The sequence below is a fragment of the Mesocricetus auratus genome, unplaced genomic scaffold (genome assembly GCF_017639785.1).
Source record: "Mesocricetus auratus isolate SY011 unplaced genomic scaffold, BCM_Maur_2.0 Super-Scaffold_100020, whole genome shotgun sequence".
NCBI classification, from domain to species: Eukaryota; Metazoa; Chordata; class Mammalia; order Rodentia; family Cricetidae; genus Mesocricetus; species Mesocricetus auratus.
Genome location: NW_024429201.1, coordinates 26,020,217 through 26,037,096, shown reverse-complemented (window position 1 = coordinate 26,037,096; position 16,880 = coordinate 26,020,217). Strand labels below are relative to the sequence as shown.

The following is a 16,880-nucleotide window of genomic DNA, read 5'->3' as shown; positions in this document are numbered from 1 at the left end:
GGTCCTTTTTTGGGACTGGAAGCCTGAGTTTTTTTTTTTTATAGGGTTGCCTGATCCAGTTCTTGCCTGTTTGTACGTTTAACAGTTTGGATTCACTTACCTTTGTACGAGGGGTTTGCACAGATGTACATTGTGCAATGCAGGCAGAGGTCAGAAAAGGATGCCAGAGTTCCTCCAGCTTGAGGAACTTGAGCTAGGGAGAGCTGTGAGCTGCTCATTGGATGCTGAGAACGAAATCCAGGTCCTTCATGAGAACAAGTGCTCTTAGCCTCTGAATCATCTCTCCAGGCCAGTTCTTGACTTTTTAAAGTAAGCACAGTGATGAGCAGATGAACTCCTCCAGTAGTTCCCTAGTGGTTTCTTTCTCTTTTCCTTCCTTCCTTCCTTCCTTCCTTCCTTCCTTCCTTCCTTCCTTCCTTCCTTTCTTTCTTTCTTTCTTTCTTTCTTTCTTTCTTTCTTTCTTTCTTTTTTTCATGACAGGGGTTTCTCCATGTAGCTTTGGAGGCTGTCCTGGAACTGGATCTGCAGATCAGGCTGGCCTCGAACTCACAGAGATCCGCCTGCCTCTGCCTCCAGTGTGCACCCCCACCACCCAGCTCCCTAGTGATTTCTGATTAATTCTAAACTTCTTGTCCCAGGACAGGCCCCAGCCTGACCATCACCTTAATTTCTCCCCACACTGCCCAGTCCGTTTCTTCTTCATGTTTTTCCTATCCGAAAGGAGCCACACAGCTGTTTGTTGTTGTCGTCCACAATCAGACCCTTTTAAAAAGTGTGGAGGGCTTTGCATTCTAAGCTTGGCCCGTTTGTGTCCGTCACAGTCTGGGGCCTGATCTGATGGCACAGAGCAGTATTTGTTTGCCTGTGACACAGCACCCAAACTGCAAACCTGATGAGATGCCATTTCGGTGGCTTTTAAGGAAAACAAAACCACTGAGCCAAACCTAAGCAGAAGGATTGACGTTCTGCTACATTGGGAAGGAGTATTCAAAACAGTGCTTTTGAAGAAATGGACCTTGCAGTAAAAAAAGGTTATAGCGAACTGACTTTTAAAGTAATGAGGCAGGTACCCATTTTAAAACCCTAGAAATGATAGGATTTTTCGGCTCCAGTAGAGTTGCTGAGAGTAGCCTGGCCGGCCTGCAGGCGCTCAGGGAGGTGGCATATGGCTTTACTCTTCAGTATTTAAGGCCCCTGATGAAAACTGTCATTGCCAACTTGGGTCATCTTTTAAAGTCATTATACATTTAAAAAACGTCTTCTTGCTATCAATGTCCTCCATTGTAGAACTCTTGTTTGTCTTTGCTGATTTATTTTCATTGGCTATGTATCAGGTCATGGTAACTTTTATACATTTGCACTCCATACCAAGGAAATCACCAAGTAGCTTTTTCTTAATATTCTCTGGGTAACCGTGGCAAATGTAGCCCTACTTCAAAAAGTTTTCACATGTGGGTAAAGAGAGAAGCCAGAGAACCACTAGAGAAAGGGAGGTACAGTAATTGCAAAGAACCAGATCTGGGAGTTATTCTGAAAGGTTATGAAGGTGTCATAGTACACGGTGTGGAGTTATTCTGAAAGGTTATGAAGGTGTCATAGTACACGGTGTGGAGTTATTCTGAAAGCTTATGAAGGTCATCATAGTACACGATGTGGAGTTATTCTGAAAGATTATGAAGGTGTCATAGTACACGGTGTGGAGTTATTCTGAAAGGTTATGAAGGTGTCATAGTACACGATGTGGAGTTATTCTGAAAGGTTATGAAGATGTCATAGTACACGGTGTGGAGTTATTCTAAAAGGTTATGAAGGTGTCATAGTACACGATGTGAAGTTATTCTGAAAGGTTATGAAGGTGTCATAGTACACGGTGTGAAGTTATTCTGAAAGGTTATGAAGGTGTCATAGTACACGATGTGAAGTTATTCTGAAAGCTTATGAAGGTCATCATAGTACACGGTGTGGAGTTATTCTGAAAGGTTATGAAGGTGTCATAGTACACGATGTGAAGTTATTCTGAAAGCTTATGAAGGTCATCATAGTACACGGTGTGGAGTTATTCTGAAAGGTTATGAAGGTGTCATAGTACACGATGTGTTGTCAGTGACAGTGTTGTGAAGGGCATAGAACCCAAAGTCTTGCTCTAGGTCACAAAGCAATTTCTCAGCACCCCCGGGCTTTCCTGGATTCTGCACACTCTTAGAATATTAACAGGGCAACTCATCCACTTAATATCTCTCTTCACAAATCCCTTCAATAAAAGTGCAGCTGCCACTGGTCCAGTTCTGGCCACAGGGAACTCATTACTTCCCAGAGAAACGGATGTAGCTTTTGGACAGCTCGCTGCAATTTTCCTAGTACAGAGAGAGTGAGTCCTGCCCAGTGGGTTCTAATCTTATTTTTCCGGGCCAGAACAGGTTTCGTCTGATCCCTATGTCAAACAATTTTCTTCAAACAGTTTCATGCCTCTCCTGTCTTTTGTCTGACTCCTTTACTTTTCTATTTCCTTTAACTTTCCAACTTGGATGTGATTTTTAAAAGTGTGTGTGTGTGTGTGTGTGTTGGAGGTGTGTCTCAAATGGATGCCTCTCTTTTTGGGGGCTGCTCTGATTGCACAGGGTCCTAGGTGAGATGCAGCGGTGTAAATGTAAATGTAAATGTGTTAATTCAGATAGCCCAGCCACACATATTCATTAGTGAAAACCAAAATCTTAAAGAACCTTTAAAATTTAGTTACAGATCTAGAGAGATAGCTCAGAGGGATTGGCTGCTCTTCCAGAGGACCTGGGTTTGATTCCCAGCACCTACATGGCATCTTACAAAAATCTACAACTCTAGTTCCAGGAATCCAACTCCAGACATGCATGTTGTACACAGACATGCACATACATGGTGCATAGACATGCATACAAGCAAAATACTCAGACGCATAAAATAATAAGAAAAAATAAAAACAGTTGAGTCACAGGATCTGACAGATCCTTCATTCAGCAAATATTTTTGCGTCTCTGCTATGCATCCAGTGTGTTGCTCAACACTGGTTCTCAGTGCTGTCGGCTAGGACTCATGGCCAGCTCTCCCGTATTCTGCCATCTGAAACTCACTTTTCACTCCTAGAGAATAGAGTTACACTTGCACTCATTCGGTTTAATATGGTTGACTATGGTCCACTGTGCCATCTTGCAAATGTTGATGGCATTCAATGTGTTCACGGCTGCCTCCTTGCTTTGTGCTAACTGTAAACACAGTAAAATGCTACCATCACTTCAGGCACTATGTTGATTCTTGGCTGTAAGCTGGCTTATCTAAGCCTAGTTGTCTTCTAGTATATTCATCTTTATATCATTTGGAAAAGAAAATGAGAGACTTCATGAGACTTTTTTCTGAAGTCAAGATATGTCATCCCTATGATACCTATTTGACTTTTTATCTTGGAAATTGTTGTAAAGAAGAGAAAGCTCACTGTGTCTTACTCTTATAAGCCTGTGTTTGTGTTTTTAAAACTCCAGATTTATTTTCCAGGCAATCCTAAAGTACATGGATAATAACGATGTTAATGATAATAATAACAACAATAATATAAAACTTCATGAACTGTTCTAAAGCTCGTCAGTCCGAGGCTTTCAGGGTCTTCTTCTCTCTAAAAAGAACATGCACCACTCTGCTTCCTGTGACTTCTAAATGTTAGCCACAGTGGCTATCACTTGCTTTACTGAGTACCCCAATATGTTCTCCACCTGGACATGGACGGCTAAGCCCATTGAGGGACTGTTACTCTGCTTAGGACCCCACCTAACACCTCCATCCCATCCCTATCAACATCCCGAATCACCCCCAGTCTCTTGTCCAGATTCCTGAATTTTGGTTTTGTTTTGTGACTCATTTAGTTTAAACAGGGCTATCTGTATGACCATCAGATTAGAACTATGGGATTAGAACTATGTGTTGGATACTGGTGGGGCTAGTGGGCACATAACATTAGGAACATAACTGGACAATGGTTCCCATCTCTCTGAATCTTTTGTTTGTTGATTGGTTGGTTCTGGGGATTCAGCCCAGGCTAGGAAATAATTCACTATGAACTTCATCTCCAGCCCTCTCTTTTTACTTCTTATTTTGAGACAGAGTTTCACTTAATCACCCAGGCTAGCCTTGGACTAACTCTGTAGCCATGCTGGCTTTGAACTTTTGATTCTGCTGCCTCAGCTATCAGAATAGCTGGCACTGTTGGCATGCACCAACATGTCCAGGTTTGATGTTGCTGTGCAGTGTTTGTTTGCTTGTTTGCTTTAACCATTCTGGGCTGTTTGAAGAACAGTGGACTTATTCCTTCCTTACTCTTCTTCATTCTGAATATAGCACAAATATTGCCTTTATTATTCAATGTGCAAATCAATAGCATCAACTCAATTAGATTTTAGCAATTCTGCTCTAATTATTTTACTTTTTAAAGGTTTTTGCATGTGGCCATGTTAAAATTGAGCTCAGGCATGTTTTGAAATGTAAAAGGGAAAACCAGTGTTAGGCCTTTTCCAGTCTGGCACGTTGTGATAGCCCACGGCCATTATCATTAGTGTTCAAGACTTCCCATTTCCCTCTATCTAATACTGGGTCTGGAATGTTGGTTTCTAGGGCTCTCCTACTCCCCTCAGGCTATACTTGTCTTAACTCTGTATGCTTCAGAACTACTACCCTGAGCCACTGATGCTTCCTATCCTTAGGCTGCAAAGCATTACTGACTGTAGTCATGGTAATGACTTCCTGGGTTACCCTTTATTTCAACACCACCAAGTTGTTCTTAGTGATAGCCAATGAAGGCCAAGGGAACAATTATTCCCATTGTCTTTCTTTCACAGGAAAGGTTATCAGCAAGGAAAGATAATGCTGTCTTTGGAAGATGGTTGGCTAAATCCATCCATCCATCCATCCATCCATCCATCCATCTTATACTGCAATTTAAGGACCTGAAGTTTTTTAAATTGAGCCCCATAGGCTAATGGGGTTCTGTACACACTTCCTTTTTGGGGGGTCATTGTGAGATGACTATTATCACCCTTGCTGTAGAGACGATAACTGTGCTCAGATGTGATCAGTGTGACCAGTTGACAGAACTTTTAACCAGTACTCAAATCTAGAATGCTAGCAAGAAAGTTGTCTCCATGCCAGATACTAGAATGGCTTCAAATTCATCCAAGCAATATTCATTTATGTAAAGAACTTATCACCCGGGTTACTAACAATTTGACAGATCATTTGTATCAGAAACACTACCTGTATCTTCTTGTATGTAAAAGTTCTCTAAGAAGCATTCACTAAAAAACTCTTGTCAAGCAATTTACATGTACCAGACACTGTAATTTCTTAATATCCACAAAATGGTGTGTCACCATTTATTTCATTCAACTTGCACATATGGAATCAGTTTTATCTTCCTGGCCCTGCTATGGTATATACAAAGGGACATGTTAGTACAAAAACAGGGTAAGGGATGTCTTACCTCTGCTAAGAAAGAGCTCATAACCTACTAGAGAGACTTGCAAGCAATTCAAGTACAAAGCGGAGTGTAATCAGTACCTCTCTTGGTCAGAAAGCAGAAAGTCATATAAATAAACCTATGAGGTGGTGTTTAGAAGGGCCTTCAGTGTGCAGGCTTTTGGTGTTGGGAGATGGTGCAGGACATGCATTGGGGAGAGCAAGGCCAACTGGGCAGAAAGAGAAAGACAGCATGAATGGGCCCAGAGTGTGATGGCTGTTCTTTCTGGCTGAAGCACAGGCTGCAGGGAACCCCACAGTGAGGCACAGATTTGGAAGTATAGTTGAGGGTTATGTTTGGACTCCACAGTGTGAAAGGTAAGGCAATTGCACCATATTCATTTGGGGATAGGGGACATTACAGGTCCCCGCAGTTGGGTGGACCTTGACTTAATTAAATGGTAGCGGGTGGGATGAGTTGGAGAGGGAGAGAACTGAGGCAGAGAGCTCACTGGCAAGCTCTTCTGCAGTAGTCGTTAGTCGTACTCAGATTTATTCCAGGAATTTCTCTAGGACCAGAGGGCCTAGCCCTGTTCTCCAATACCATCCATGCAGTTGTCCTCCACTCCCATCTTATACCCACAAGGATCCATTAGATGGAGGGAAGGGCTTTCTTTCCTGCTCCGGTGTTTTAAGTTGGTAGAAATACATTTGGATTTCTTCTGAGTGTGGTACTGTTTTCTTCACAAGCCAACAGAAATGGAGACCAGCTGAACCTCAGCCAGCTGAGGTATGCCTGGAGACCTCCATGCAGGGAGACCATTCTCCCATGCATCCCTAAATATGTCAGCAAGGCTACCATTATGTACTTCAGTGAGAACTCCTAGCCACATGCTACCTCTTCTCCCTGGACTGGAGGGACTCACTGATTCTCTTCCACTGTGCAGTTTATCATGGCTGTTGCTCCTTCCTAGAACTTTGGATTTGGCAGTGATGGAACATATATGTACTTTCCCTGTTGCACTAGAGAAACAACTCCATATGCATTCTTCAACTCTCCAAGCCTTAATACTCATATATACCTCTTTACTTTCTGAGAGTTCTCATTTCTGGGTTCTCCCAGTACTCTGTTTTTGTTGCTTGTATTTTTCTAAGAATCATTTATATTTTCTAACAGGCTGGAGGCTGAGGAGGTGTGTCACAGCTTTCCATTGCTGTGACGAAATTCCTGAGGTCAACTACTTCAAAGAAGGAAGTTTATTTTGGCTCACAGCTGTAGATGTCCATGGGCAGAATATTATTATGGGCAGTGTGAGGTAGGGCAAAAAAAAAGATCCCTTTGTGGCAGCCATAAAAGAGAGACACACAAAACAGAAGAAATACCAGAGTCCCCATATCCCCTGCAAGGGAACACCCCCAGTGATCCAACTTCCTCGGCACCATGTAATACTCTTGTAGTGACTCAAAGTCTTACTACTTGGGCCTCTAAGGAATACTTAAGATCCACAGCATAAGAGGAGGGTTGGAAATGGAGCTTGTGGTTAGAGTGCTTGCTTAGCATACATGAGACCTTAGGTTCAATCTGCAGCACTGGAAAACAAATTGAGAGGAGGTTTTAATCAATTACCTCATCTTTTCCCTAAAATGTTGATCATTTAGAACTTATAGCTGCCTGGCATTGCTGGTGTCTCTTTGGAGGAGACAGTAACAATCCCTCTGCTCATTTCTACGTGTGACATGCATCTAGTGTTACTTGGACTTTGAGGGTAGATGGGAGGTGTCGGTTCAGGAGTGACAGCTTCTTGTGTCCCCTGGCATGATGATGCACACAGACCAGCCATCTTAGAAACAGAGGGAGAGATGCAGTGAGTGGGGGAAAGCTAGGACCAGTTTCTCATTCTGATGAATTGAGCAGGGTCAAAGGTCTTTCCAACACACCTGAAATATCTGGAACGTCAGCAGTTATAGTTCAATAGATGCGAGGCAAATGGGGATGGCTCATGGGAGGCACTAAGTTACCTCTTAGCATGGGAGGGAACAGGGACAAAGAGTAGGAAGGGCTGACCTATCTGCTTATCAAGTCCCAGACTCTGTTACCTGAAATCACACATCACCCTGAGACTCACCAGGGACAGACCAACAAAGCCTTTGGGAGAGTGTGTAGGAGGAGGGAAGAGAGGAATAAAAATGTGGCTTAAAAGAAAGGATTACAGCCCACCCCTTTCTGCTTCAACTCTACCAGTCTGTGCAAGTAAAGACTTTCCTCTCTTAGCCTGCAGGTTTAAGATTTCAAACACGAGTACATCTAAGAAACACTCAAAACACTAGGATGTAGTTTATAAAGCAAGCTGAGGGTATTCTGTTTTAGAAATGCACAAAGCAGCAAAATATGTGCCTGTCACATTCCTTAATAAACAGGAACAGGTGTTGTCCCCAGGGCATGAGTGGAAAGGAAGAGGGTAAAAATCCATGACTTCTTCCTTTGGGAGCCATTTCTCAGTGCTGATAGAAATTCCCTTTGACAGTTAAACATGCCAGACAGTGGCGAGAGACTTGTGTGCACTGAGCTCAATCAGGATGAGAACTGTTCATTCTTCCCTGTAGCTTGAGGTATGTGGGCTCCTGTGAAGCCAGCAAAGCACCACCTCAGCCTCCTAGGGAACTCAGGAACAGTGAGGTGGTCTCACATTTATCCACTGAGGTCTAAATTTCTTATAAGGTGGCGTTTGGCGGTGGAGACTTGGGGAGTTAGTAAGGTGGGATCAGGTCCTGGTGGTGGGACACCCGCTATGGGATTCACGCAGTTACAAGATGAGACACAGGGGGGCTTGCCCTTCCTCCACCTTGGGAAGTTACAGTGAAAAGGTGACTGTGTAAGACAAGCTCACCTGCCAGGAGTTTGACCTCAGGCTTCCCAGGCTCTAGAACTACGAGAAGTAAACGTTTAAAAGCCATCTCTTCTACACACCAATTGTAGCCAGGGATGATAAACGCCATGTGGAACGCCTGGTCTCATCCGTTTTTGAACCACATTCAGCACAACATGAGGATGGAACCTCGTCAGAAGGCATCTTGGTAGTGAAAAAGAGGATAGATAATGCAGGGGTCAGAGGAAGGGGCGGGGCTCAGTGGAGTGCTAGCCCAGGCATGGCCTATCACTGCACTTTTACACTCTTAGTAGCTGTGACTACTTTAATGAGATCTGCACACGCTTGAGCCTATCAATACTCTGCTGTAGGTTGGAGAAGGCTTCACAAAGATCCAGCACTTCCCCAAGGATCTATGGGCGGTTAGAGCTAACGGTGGCTAGGGGAGGAGAGACAGCTTCTTCAGTGGTGTGCCACTGGCAAGGCACCCACGCGGCTCTAAATAGCCCCATCACCCGTGCCCCCGTAACTAATCCTAATTAAATGCACTGGCTAATGACAAACAACTCTCAAAACATGAAAGCAGAGGGAGGACTTGTTGGAAAGATGAAAGGAGTGTGGGATTGGGAGGGGACCACAGAGGGCCGTGCTGTGGTGATGGCAGTGAAAACACACTCCATACATGTATGTTAACGCCGTGCTGAGGCCTACTGTCCATGTGATGTGGTAATAGAAGAGCTACATTGGACACAAGAAGTCCTCCTTTTTCTCTCTCAACAACTTTCATACAGGTAAGTGTCCCACAAGAATATGGCATCAAAAACAACAACAACAACAACAAAAACAACAACAACAACAACAACAAAAAAAAACGAGAAACGGGAGCCATCTTAAGGAAAGTGGATCCGAAACCCTGGAGTAGGAAGGAGGAGCATGCCATGAAAATCCCGCAAGTCAGCTTACCTTTATTCAAGCGTCCCATCACCGTGAATTCAAAGTATTTGCTGTTGTCACTTGAGGAGTAGAGGCCAAAGATGGTGGCTGAGCTTTTACTCTGCAGCTTGAAGGTGGAGATCAGGTAGATCTCGTGCAGGCTGGGATCTGTCAGGACCGGCTGCAGAGCACCTGGGTTCAGCCTCTGACTGGGGGATGGCAGGAGGTCAAAGACTGGAGAGAAGGGCAGGACGCAGGCGGTCAGTCAAAGGCTAACTTTGGAACGGACACTTCTCATTGATGTTGACTGGTGGGGGAAGCATTTGACAGTAAGCTACAAAATGATATGAAGGGATCGCTGCCCCGCCCCTGCTCCCCCCACCCCCCCCTCCACTCACTGCCAAATTCACCAATTCTTCCTTGTCTTTAGTAGTGGCTGGGCATTTGGAGCAGAAGAAATGTAGCGCAGTATTTATGACTTGCTATATCCCTAAAGAGAAGACTGGATTTGCAAACACAGAATTGGATTTGGCTGAACAAGTGGCTCTGAAAATGCCCACTAGGAGGAAAAGTACTGAAGGCTTAAAGCACAAGGGGACAGACGAGAGCAACCAGCCCAGTGTTTCCCCCATGTCCTCAGGCAGTGAAATGCACTCATGGAGTCCTTTATGGGCCTGCTGGACAACTGCATTTTCTGGGCCCATGACAGATGGCAGGGAAAGAGGCAGGTAGGTGCACATGCATGAGGTAGGTGCACATGCATGAGGTTGTAGACTTGCCACTTTGGGGAGAGCCTGCACAATTCTCTACTACTTCTGTTAAAAAAAAACAAAACCTCATTGAAGAAACAAAGCAAACTGGTGTGTGTGTGTGTGTGTGTGTGTGTGTGGTTTATCTGACTCAATTGTATCCAGAGAGATGGAGTTGGTCTGCAAAAGTAAAATCTTCATTTGTAAGCTGTAAATTGCTTTCCATTAGTAGGCAGCACTTTCTGGGAAAAGCTTCCTAAGACTCCCTCAAGTGTGAGAGGACAATATCCAGAGCCACTGAATGTCGAGCGACAAAGCTGATGGCGGCCACTGCTGGTACTCATACCGAGTGCGCGTTGGTTTGCACAGATAATGCTTGGACAATTCCCTGGCTGTCCTGGAACTTCAGCACCTGCAGCTATTGCTTGGCTGCAATAATCTGATTGCTAAAAAGGTTGCATGGATGGCTTATAAAAAGCCCTTACAAATCTGCAAGATGATAAGCATCCTAACAGAAATAGGCAATTTACAGAAAAAGAATTGAAAATGGCTGACAGGTGTACAGATAGGCGTCTATGTGCTCATTTAATGATGAAGGAATTGCTAATTTAAACAATACTACTTTGCTATCAAATTGGACAAATTAAGAATGCAGTAATACCTAACAGTGTAGGAGAGAGGTCATGGTCTGCTCAGTAAGGTTTAAATCATAAAAACACAAACTCATGCATGGTAGACAAGCTATCACTGTGCTGGTCTTCAGGCCAAATTAGTGGCATAATATCAAAATACCAGAGACAATGTCGGTGTCCTATATTATGGAACTGACTAAATTAATTTTGGTCCGTATTTTTGAAATGTAACTAAATTCATGCAGATATAGAAATATGTTCATGATATAGTTTAAAAAGTCATGAAGTTTTGGTGGTACACACCTTTAATCCCAGCACTCGGGAGGCAGAGGCAGGCGAATCTCTGTGAGTTCGAGACCAGCCTGGACTACCAAGCGAGTTCCAGGACAGCCTCCAAAGCCACAGAGAAACCCTGTCTCGAAAAACCAAAAAAAAAAAAAAAAAAAAAAAGAATGTCTATTCTTTTTAATAGATAATTTGTTTCCAAGATGGATCTAGCTGTTTCTTTCCTCCAGATGCCCACATATAACAGTGTTGAAAAATAAAGTATCTAATGTGTCCTTTTAGTACCCCCCTTCCCCAAACTATGAATACAATTGCTGACTATATATCTCTAAAGGGAAATCAGGGTTTTTAATTTCTAAAGAATTGAAAACACCATTCCCTCCAATGGGGGGTAAGGTTGAAATAAAGTGTTGTGTCTGACAACTCCATTCTAGATAAGGCATCTTCAAGAAAGGCACATATCCAGAGTGTGAGAGCTGTATCCCAAAGCAGACAGCAGATGAGGGGTGCTCCGTGGTGGTTTCGGTTTGATCAGGCCTATGATTTGACTGGCTCATCTGATCCCTTCGCTGCTCTCCAGAGGCAGAGCTGTGGTTAGTTAGTAATGACTTTAGAGAGTGTTTCGAGAAGGAAATGAGATGCTACCATTTCCCATTAGTGCGATTACACTTCAGTAAAAGTACCAGGATGCAAGCATAAGCCTCTAGTGTTGGAGGTGAAATTACTACTTCCAATGAGCATGGAAATTGAAAACGTGCTAATTTAGGTCTAGCAGCCCAGCTGAGAGGGAAACAGAGATAAGTGAATTATCCAGTTGAGCTGATGATTGCCGACTTGATAACTCTATAGAAGAATCTATCAGAAACTTGACTTAGATCATCTACAGCAACTAAGTTAGTCGGATAATTTAGGTCACAACACCTGAGCTCAAGTCTCCACAGAACTGTCAGATCTAAGAAGCAAAATCTGTACCTAATGCAAAGTTGTGTGTTCCTGTGTCAAGAATTTATATAACAATATTATGTAACAGAAAATAACTTCTCAAAATAAAACTTTTGTATAGTGTTTTTAAAAACATCCTTTCCCATCTTCTTAGAAACAGGGGACAATGTGTATGGAGGCCATAGGATTCCAATATTCCAACCCAAACTGAAAATAGTAGCACAATCCTGGTTGGACTATTGGGTGATGGGTGGCCATTGTGCTGGGGTGAGGGGAGCGCAGACTGCCTGCGCAGGCATGCTTTGCTTCGGGAAGGATACTTTTTACTACACCTGAGTGTTTCCTCCAGCTTTCCTCTTCCTCGGTACACATATAGTCAAACAATCCGGCCCCTAGTGCCAAGAGGAAGGCTAGCCGGTCAGAGTCCCAGATCCTTCCTGGCTGGAATAATTTCTTCCTTGTGGTCTTTACCAGAAAGTGTGCTTAACCTAAGTGCTTTCTGCATGAAAGCTATTTCTATCCGCTATCAAATTCCTGATTTTTTTTTTACCTCTACATAGAAAAAGATCAATTTCTGAAGAGACTCAAGAAATCAAACTACCCCCGGGGGAAAGTTAGCTTTGAGTGTAAGTTAGGATAAGCACTGGAAGGCGCGTGGACCAGTGCTGCTTTCCTCAGGAGTGCCAGTTAGTGTCAGGGCTCACTGGAAAGAAGGGACTGCCGGGACAGACAGTGGTCTGCAGACAACTGGGATCTCATCCTCCACCCCACCCCCACCCCGGCCAGAGGACCAGGGACCATCATTCTTCTGTAAATGATGAAAATAAGTTTGCATCCTCCAAACTAGTTGTTCCTGTGGTTAGGTAATGGAATTGGAGAAAATTCTAGACTTTCATCATCACTTCCAATCACGATATACTTCCATTCGGGGCCCAAGAAGAACTGAGAGGTGTTGGGCGATGCCGCTGGAGCTCAGGCAGACAACAGCGCTCCCAAACTGGCCCCCCCTAAGCGATCTCGGGACGGCGGAGCTAGGTGCAGAGGGGATCCGGGGAGGATACTTACCCTGGGGGGTGGCCTGGGATCTCGCCCGCTGCCACGGCTGCAGGACCAGGTGCAGCAGGAGGAGGACGGCCGCGCGTGGGGCCGGCATGGTGACTCGTCTGCTCCCCGAGGGCTGTGCCGGCGACAGCGGTTTGGCTCGGCCGGGGTAGGGCGCTGCTGTCCGTGGGCCTCGGGAGGCTGGAGGCGAGCAGCGCAGGTGGCGGCTGGGGCGGTACGCAGCCGTCGGTGGGGCGCTGACTGCTGGACTCTGCTGGCCGCAGCCCTCACTTTATGGTCCAGCCACCAGGGGAGGGGGGGAGGAGGGCGGGGGAGGACGAGTCAGGGCGGCCCCCTTGGCCAGGATCCCCCATTTGCCGGGAAGAGCGGGGGCGGCGGGGACCGGGAGGGGGCCACCGAAGGAAAGGCTGGTGAAAGAGGGAACTGGAGTGATGTGAACTGTGGGAAGGGGTGGCTGGACACTGGTGCTTGCTGAGAAAGGGAGAGATGAGGAGAGGAGGGGATGAAGCGGGTGGGCAGAGAGGGCCAAAACGGAGGAGGTCAGCACCCTGGTTCCCTAGCCTGGAACACCTTTACTCTTTCCTCTCTTACTTCTTACGTTTTCTAGAGAAACATCACTTGGACTTGTGTCTAAAGTCTCTGATTGCTTTTCCAACTGATCTTGTCCCTTGAATCACCCACAGTGCTGCTTCCTGTGGTCCAGGGGACAGTTGGATTTGTGTATTTCTACAAGCTTTTCTTGAGTACTTGGGAAATGATGGATTTTCCCCCCATCAAGTTTAGAGACGCAGAGAGTGACAGGTGGAAATTGGGGGCGGGGTGTGGAAATACACAAATCTCCAGACACCCGTGCAGACAGCTATGCAGAGGATGGTGGTTTTGGGTTCCTGCGTGATTTCCTTCAGGCCAGTTGGCAGATGTGCTTGCACCCACCTTCAGCGGCTCAGCACTCCCTAAAGGTCCACTTAAGACATGGGGTAGGACGACAAAGAAGGGACAGTCCAGCAACCCCTCTTCCACCCACGGATGGCGTGGATTAACTAAAGGGAAACGCATCTGAAAAGCAGAGGTAAAGACATTCCCCATGTAACCATCTCCACCAATGCAGAGGGCCCTGCAGAGCGTTTCTAGTCCCAGTTCATTTGTCTCCAAGAATTCCATTTGCAGAAGCTATCTACCACCAGCTGAGTGATTAACCCACCATTCTATTCCCAAAGTTCCCAGAACAGTCCCTCACCACTTCTGATTGTGTTTACAGCTAATAACCCGGAGACCTGGTCTGCTCTCCAGTAGTCTTCTCTTTGGGGTCTAATAGAGGCCTATCTGGGCTTTCTTTAATGCCATATCATCTAGTGGCACTAGATGGAATGGGTCACCTTATGCCTGCCAATTAGATTTGAAGATGCACAAAAGGGGTGTGCACGTGTTCCTGATTTTCAGGTCCCCAAACTGTGTCTCAAGGTTGTGTGTGTGTGGGGGGAACCAGGGCTCCAGCCCATGCTTTAAACAAACAGTTCTGTTTTTAAATGCTTAAACAATGCATTCAGAGTGAGTCTTCCTAGAAGCAAGCATGTGGATATTTACAAGTGTGGACGCTTTTAGCTGGTTGAGTGTATTAGAGTCTTCAAGGAGGTTTACTCTCTCTCTCTCTCTCTCTCTCTCTCTCTCTCTCTCTCACACACACACACACACACACACACACACACACACACACACACACACACACACACGGTGACTACAGGACACTCAAATGATAGGTAGCAAAGCTTGTAATGGGACACACCTGTAATCCCAGAGACTCAGAGAGCTGAGACAGGAGAATCATAAGTTTGAAGTCAGTCTGGACAAGGCTTAGCATGGACTACATAAAAATACTCTGCCTCAGAAAAAGCAAAAGGAACAGTTATTATACCATACAACACCATAGCTTATTCTCACACAAAATAAGACCACTCCCTAAATGAGCCAACGAGGAGCAAGGATCAGATTCCCTGTGAGTTTTTGTTCAGCATATTAGACAATGCTGTCTCCTCTCACATCCAATGCCATTCCTCCACAGGCAGGGCAGAAGTCATAGGAAGGTGGGGGGTAGAACCAGGAGTATTGCCATCTCTCTGATACAGTGACTATACCTCCAGTGTGGTTCTTGGAGATCAGATCCACCATAGACCTAGATTGTATCCTGTGGCTATTTCCTCTCCAGCCACTGCCCTATTGTCCCTGTTTGACATCTCCGTTCTTCCTTTCTTAACCATTTCCACAAACTAAGTTTGTGCCACTTGAAATATCTAGAGCACTTTGTTTTCCCATGTGAGTAAGACTAAACTGTCAGTTGTTAGAATGTTGATACGTTTTTTCAAGTGTTTGCTTAGCCATCTTTTAGGAATCTATTCCTAGCAAGTTTCTAGGAAAATAGCTTGCACATGTGAGCACACAATCATTTTGATTGAACTCGACTAGTAAGGTTAATTGAGAAATAAGAGAAAGAACTTCTGACCAACCTAACAAAATTATCTATGTTTGCTTTAAGAGACCCTGTCTGCAATCTCTGGAAGCTAAGCACTGAGGGGTCTTGGGAAGTTTCTCTTGATGGCGTCAAAATCAAAAGGAAGTTTGATTATAACAAAACGTGTTAAATTAAGAAATCTGTGGTAAAGGAGGCAAAAGAGTGAATCAGCTTCATGCCCGTGTCTCTTTGTTAAAATACTTGTGGTTCCTATGTGGATCGGAGACCTCAATGTAAGGCTGGAAATTGCCAGAGAAGAACCTCAGTGGAAGGTCTTCAAGATACAGGCACAGGCAGGGATTCAGTGAAAAGGACCCTATAGCACAGCCCAGAGAATGGACAGAGGGGATAGCATGGAATTCAAAAGTCACCACCCAGCAAATGAAACAGATACCAGAGTGAAGAAACAGATTACAAAATGGGGAGAATGTTTGCAACTGTACATCAGCAGGCAGTTAATATTTAGGATATAAAGAGAACTCTTAAAATTAAACCTATTCTTCCTCTCACTCACACACACCATTGTCATCATCATCATCCAATCAATAAATGGGCCAATGAACTGAACAGACAACTTGAAAGAAGCATAAATAGACAGTAGATACTTGAAGAAGTGTTTAATATTCTTAATCATCACAGGAATACAAATGAAAATGTCTTTAGACTCCATCTCACCTAGAATGGCTATCATCAGGAAAACTTGATAACAAATGCTTCTGAGGCCGTGGGGAAGGAGAATGCCTATGCCTCTGTGTTTGCTGCTGCACTGTTCACAATAGCCAGAATGGAACCAGACTAGACACCCAAGAATAGATAAATGAATTTTAAAAATGGGCTACATATACACAATGGGATCTTACTCATCTAGAAGGAAAAAATGAAATTCAGGAAAATGGATACAACTGGAAATTATTACGTTAAATGTAAGACACTAAACTCAGAAAGGAAATTAGTATTTGTTTTCTCTTACATGCAGTACCTAGATTTAAAATTGTGTGTATGTGTAAATCTCTGGTTGCACTTACACTGAGTTTTATCTCATTATTTTAATAGCTTCTAAATTTATTTGTTTAATTTTCCCGACATCAGGCTCTGAGCTCCTGAGGATCATCTCATTATTTTTGAAAGCACCGGTTCCAATTACAATGTCCCATACTTAATGATGACAGCTCCTTGCATTGATTTCTGTTTCTAAACACTGTAACCTTGGATAACAGCTAGGGTGATGCAAGCAATCCGTGTGTGTGTGCAGCAGTTTAGAGAAATGACTGCCTTGCTCGACAGGACGTTAGCAAAAGCACTGCAACAGGAAGTTTAAAGAGTGCTGTCATGATTGTGTTTCCTTGCTCCAACACCTCTACTTTTACCTGTCCTAGTCTTGTAAAGGATGAGGGACACAGACTGGTATCACTGTAGGCTGCGCTAGCCAAGA

At 44.4% G+C, this 16,880-nt stretch overlaps 1 protein-coding gene across 1 annotated transcript in view; it reads right to left on the bottom strand.

The window, feature by feature from the left end:
- The window catches only part of Thbs4 (thrombospondin 4), a 44,572-nt gene extending 31,388 nt beyond the window's left edge, over nt 1-13,184 (bottom strand). Inside the window, exons 1-2 of the mRNA XM_040729030.1 lie at nt 12,946-13,184; nt 9,303-9,506 (exon numbers count right to left, since the gene is read on the bottom strand). Coding sequence (XP_040584964.1) covers nt 9,303-9,506; nt 12,946-13,033 — 292 coding nt within the window. The 5' untranslated portion in view covers nt 13,034-13,184. The remainder of the gene's footprint in view (nt 1-9,302; nt 9,507-12,945) is intronic.
- Between the last annotated feature and the right edge of the window lie 3,696 nt (nt 13,185-16,880).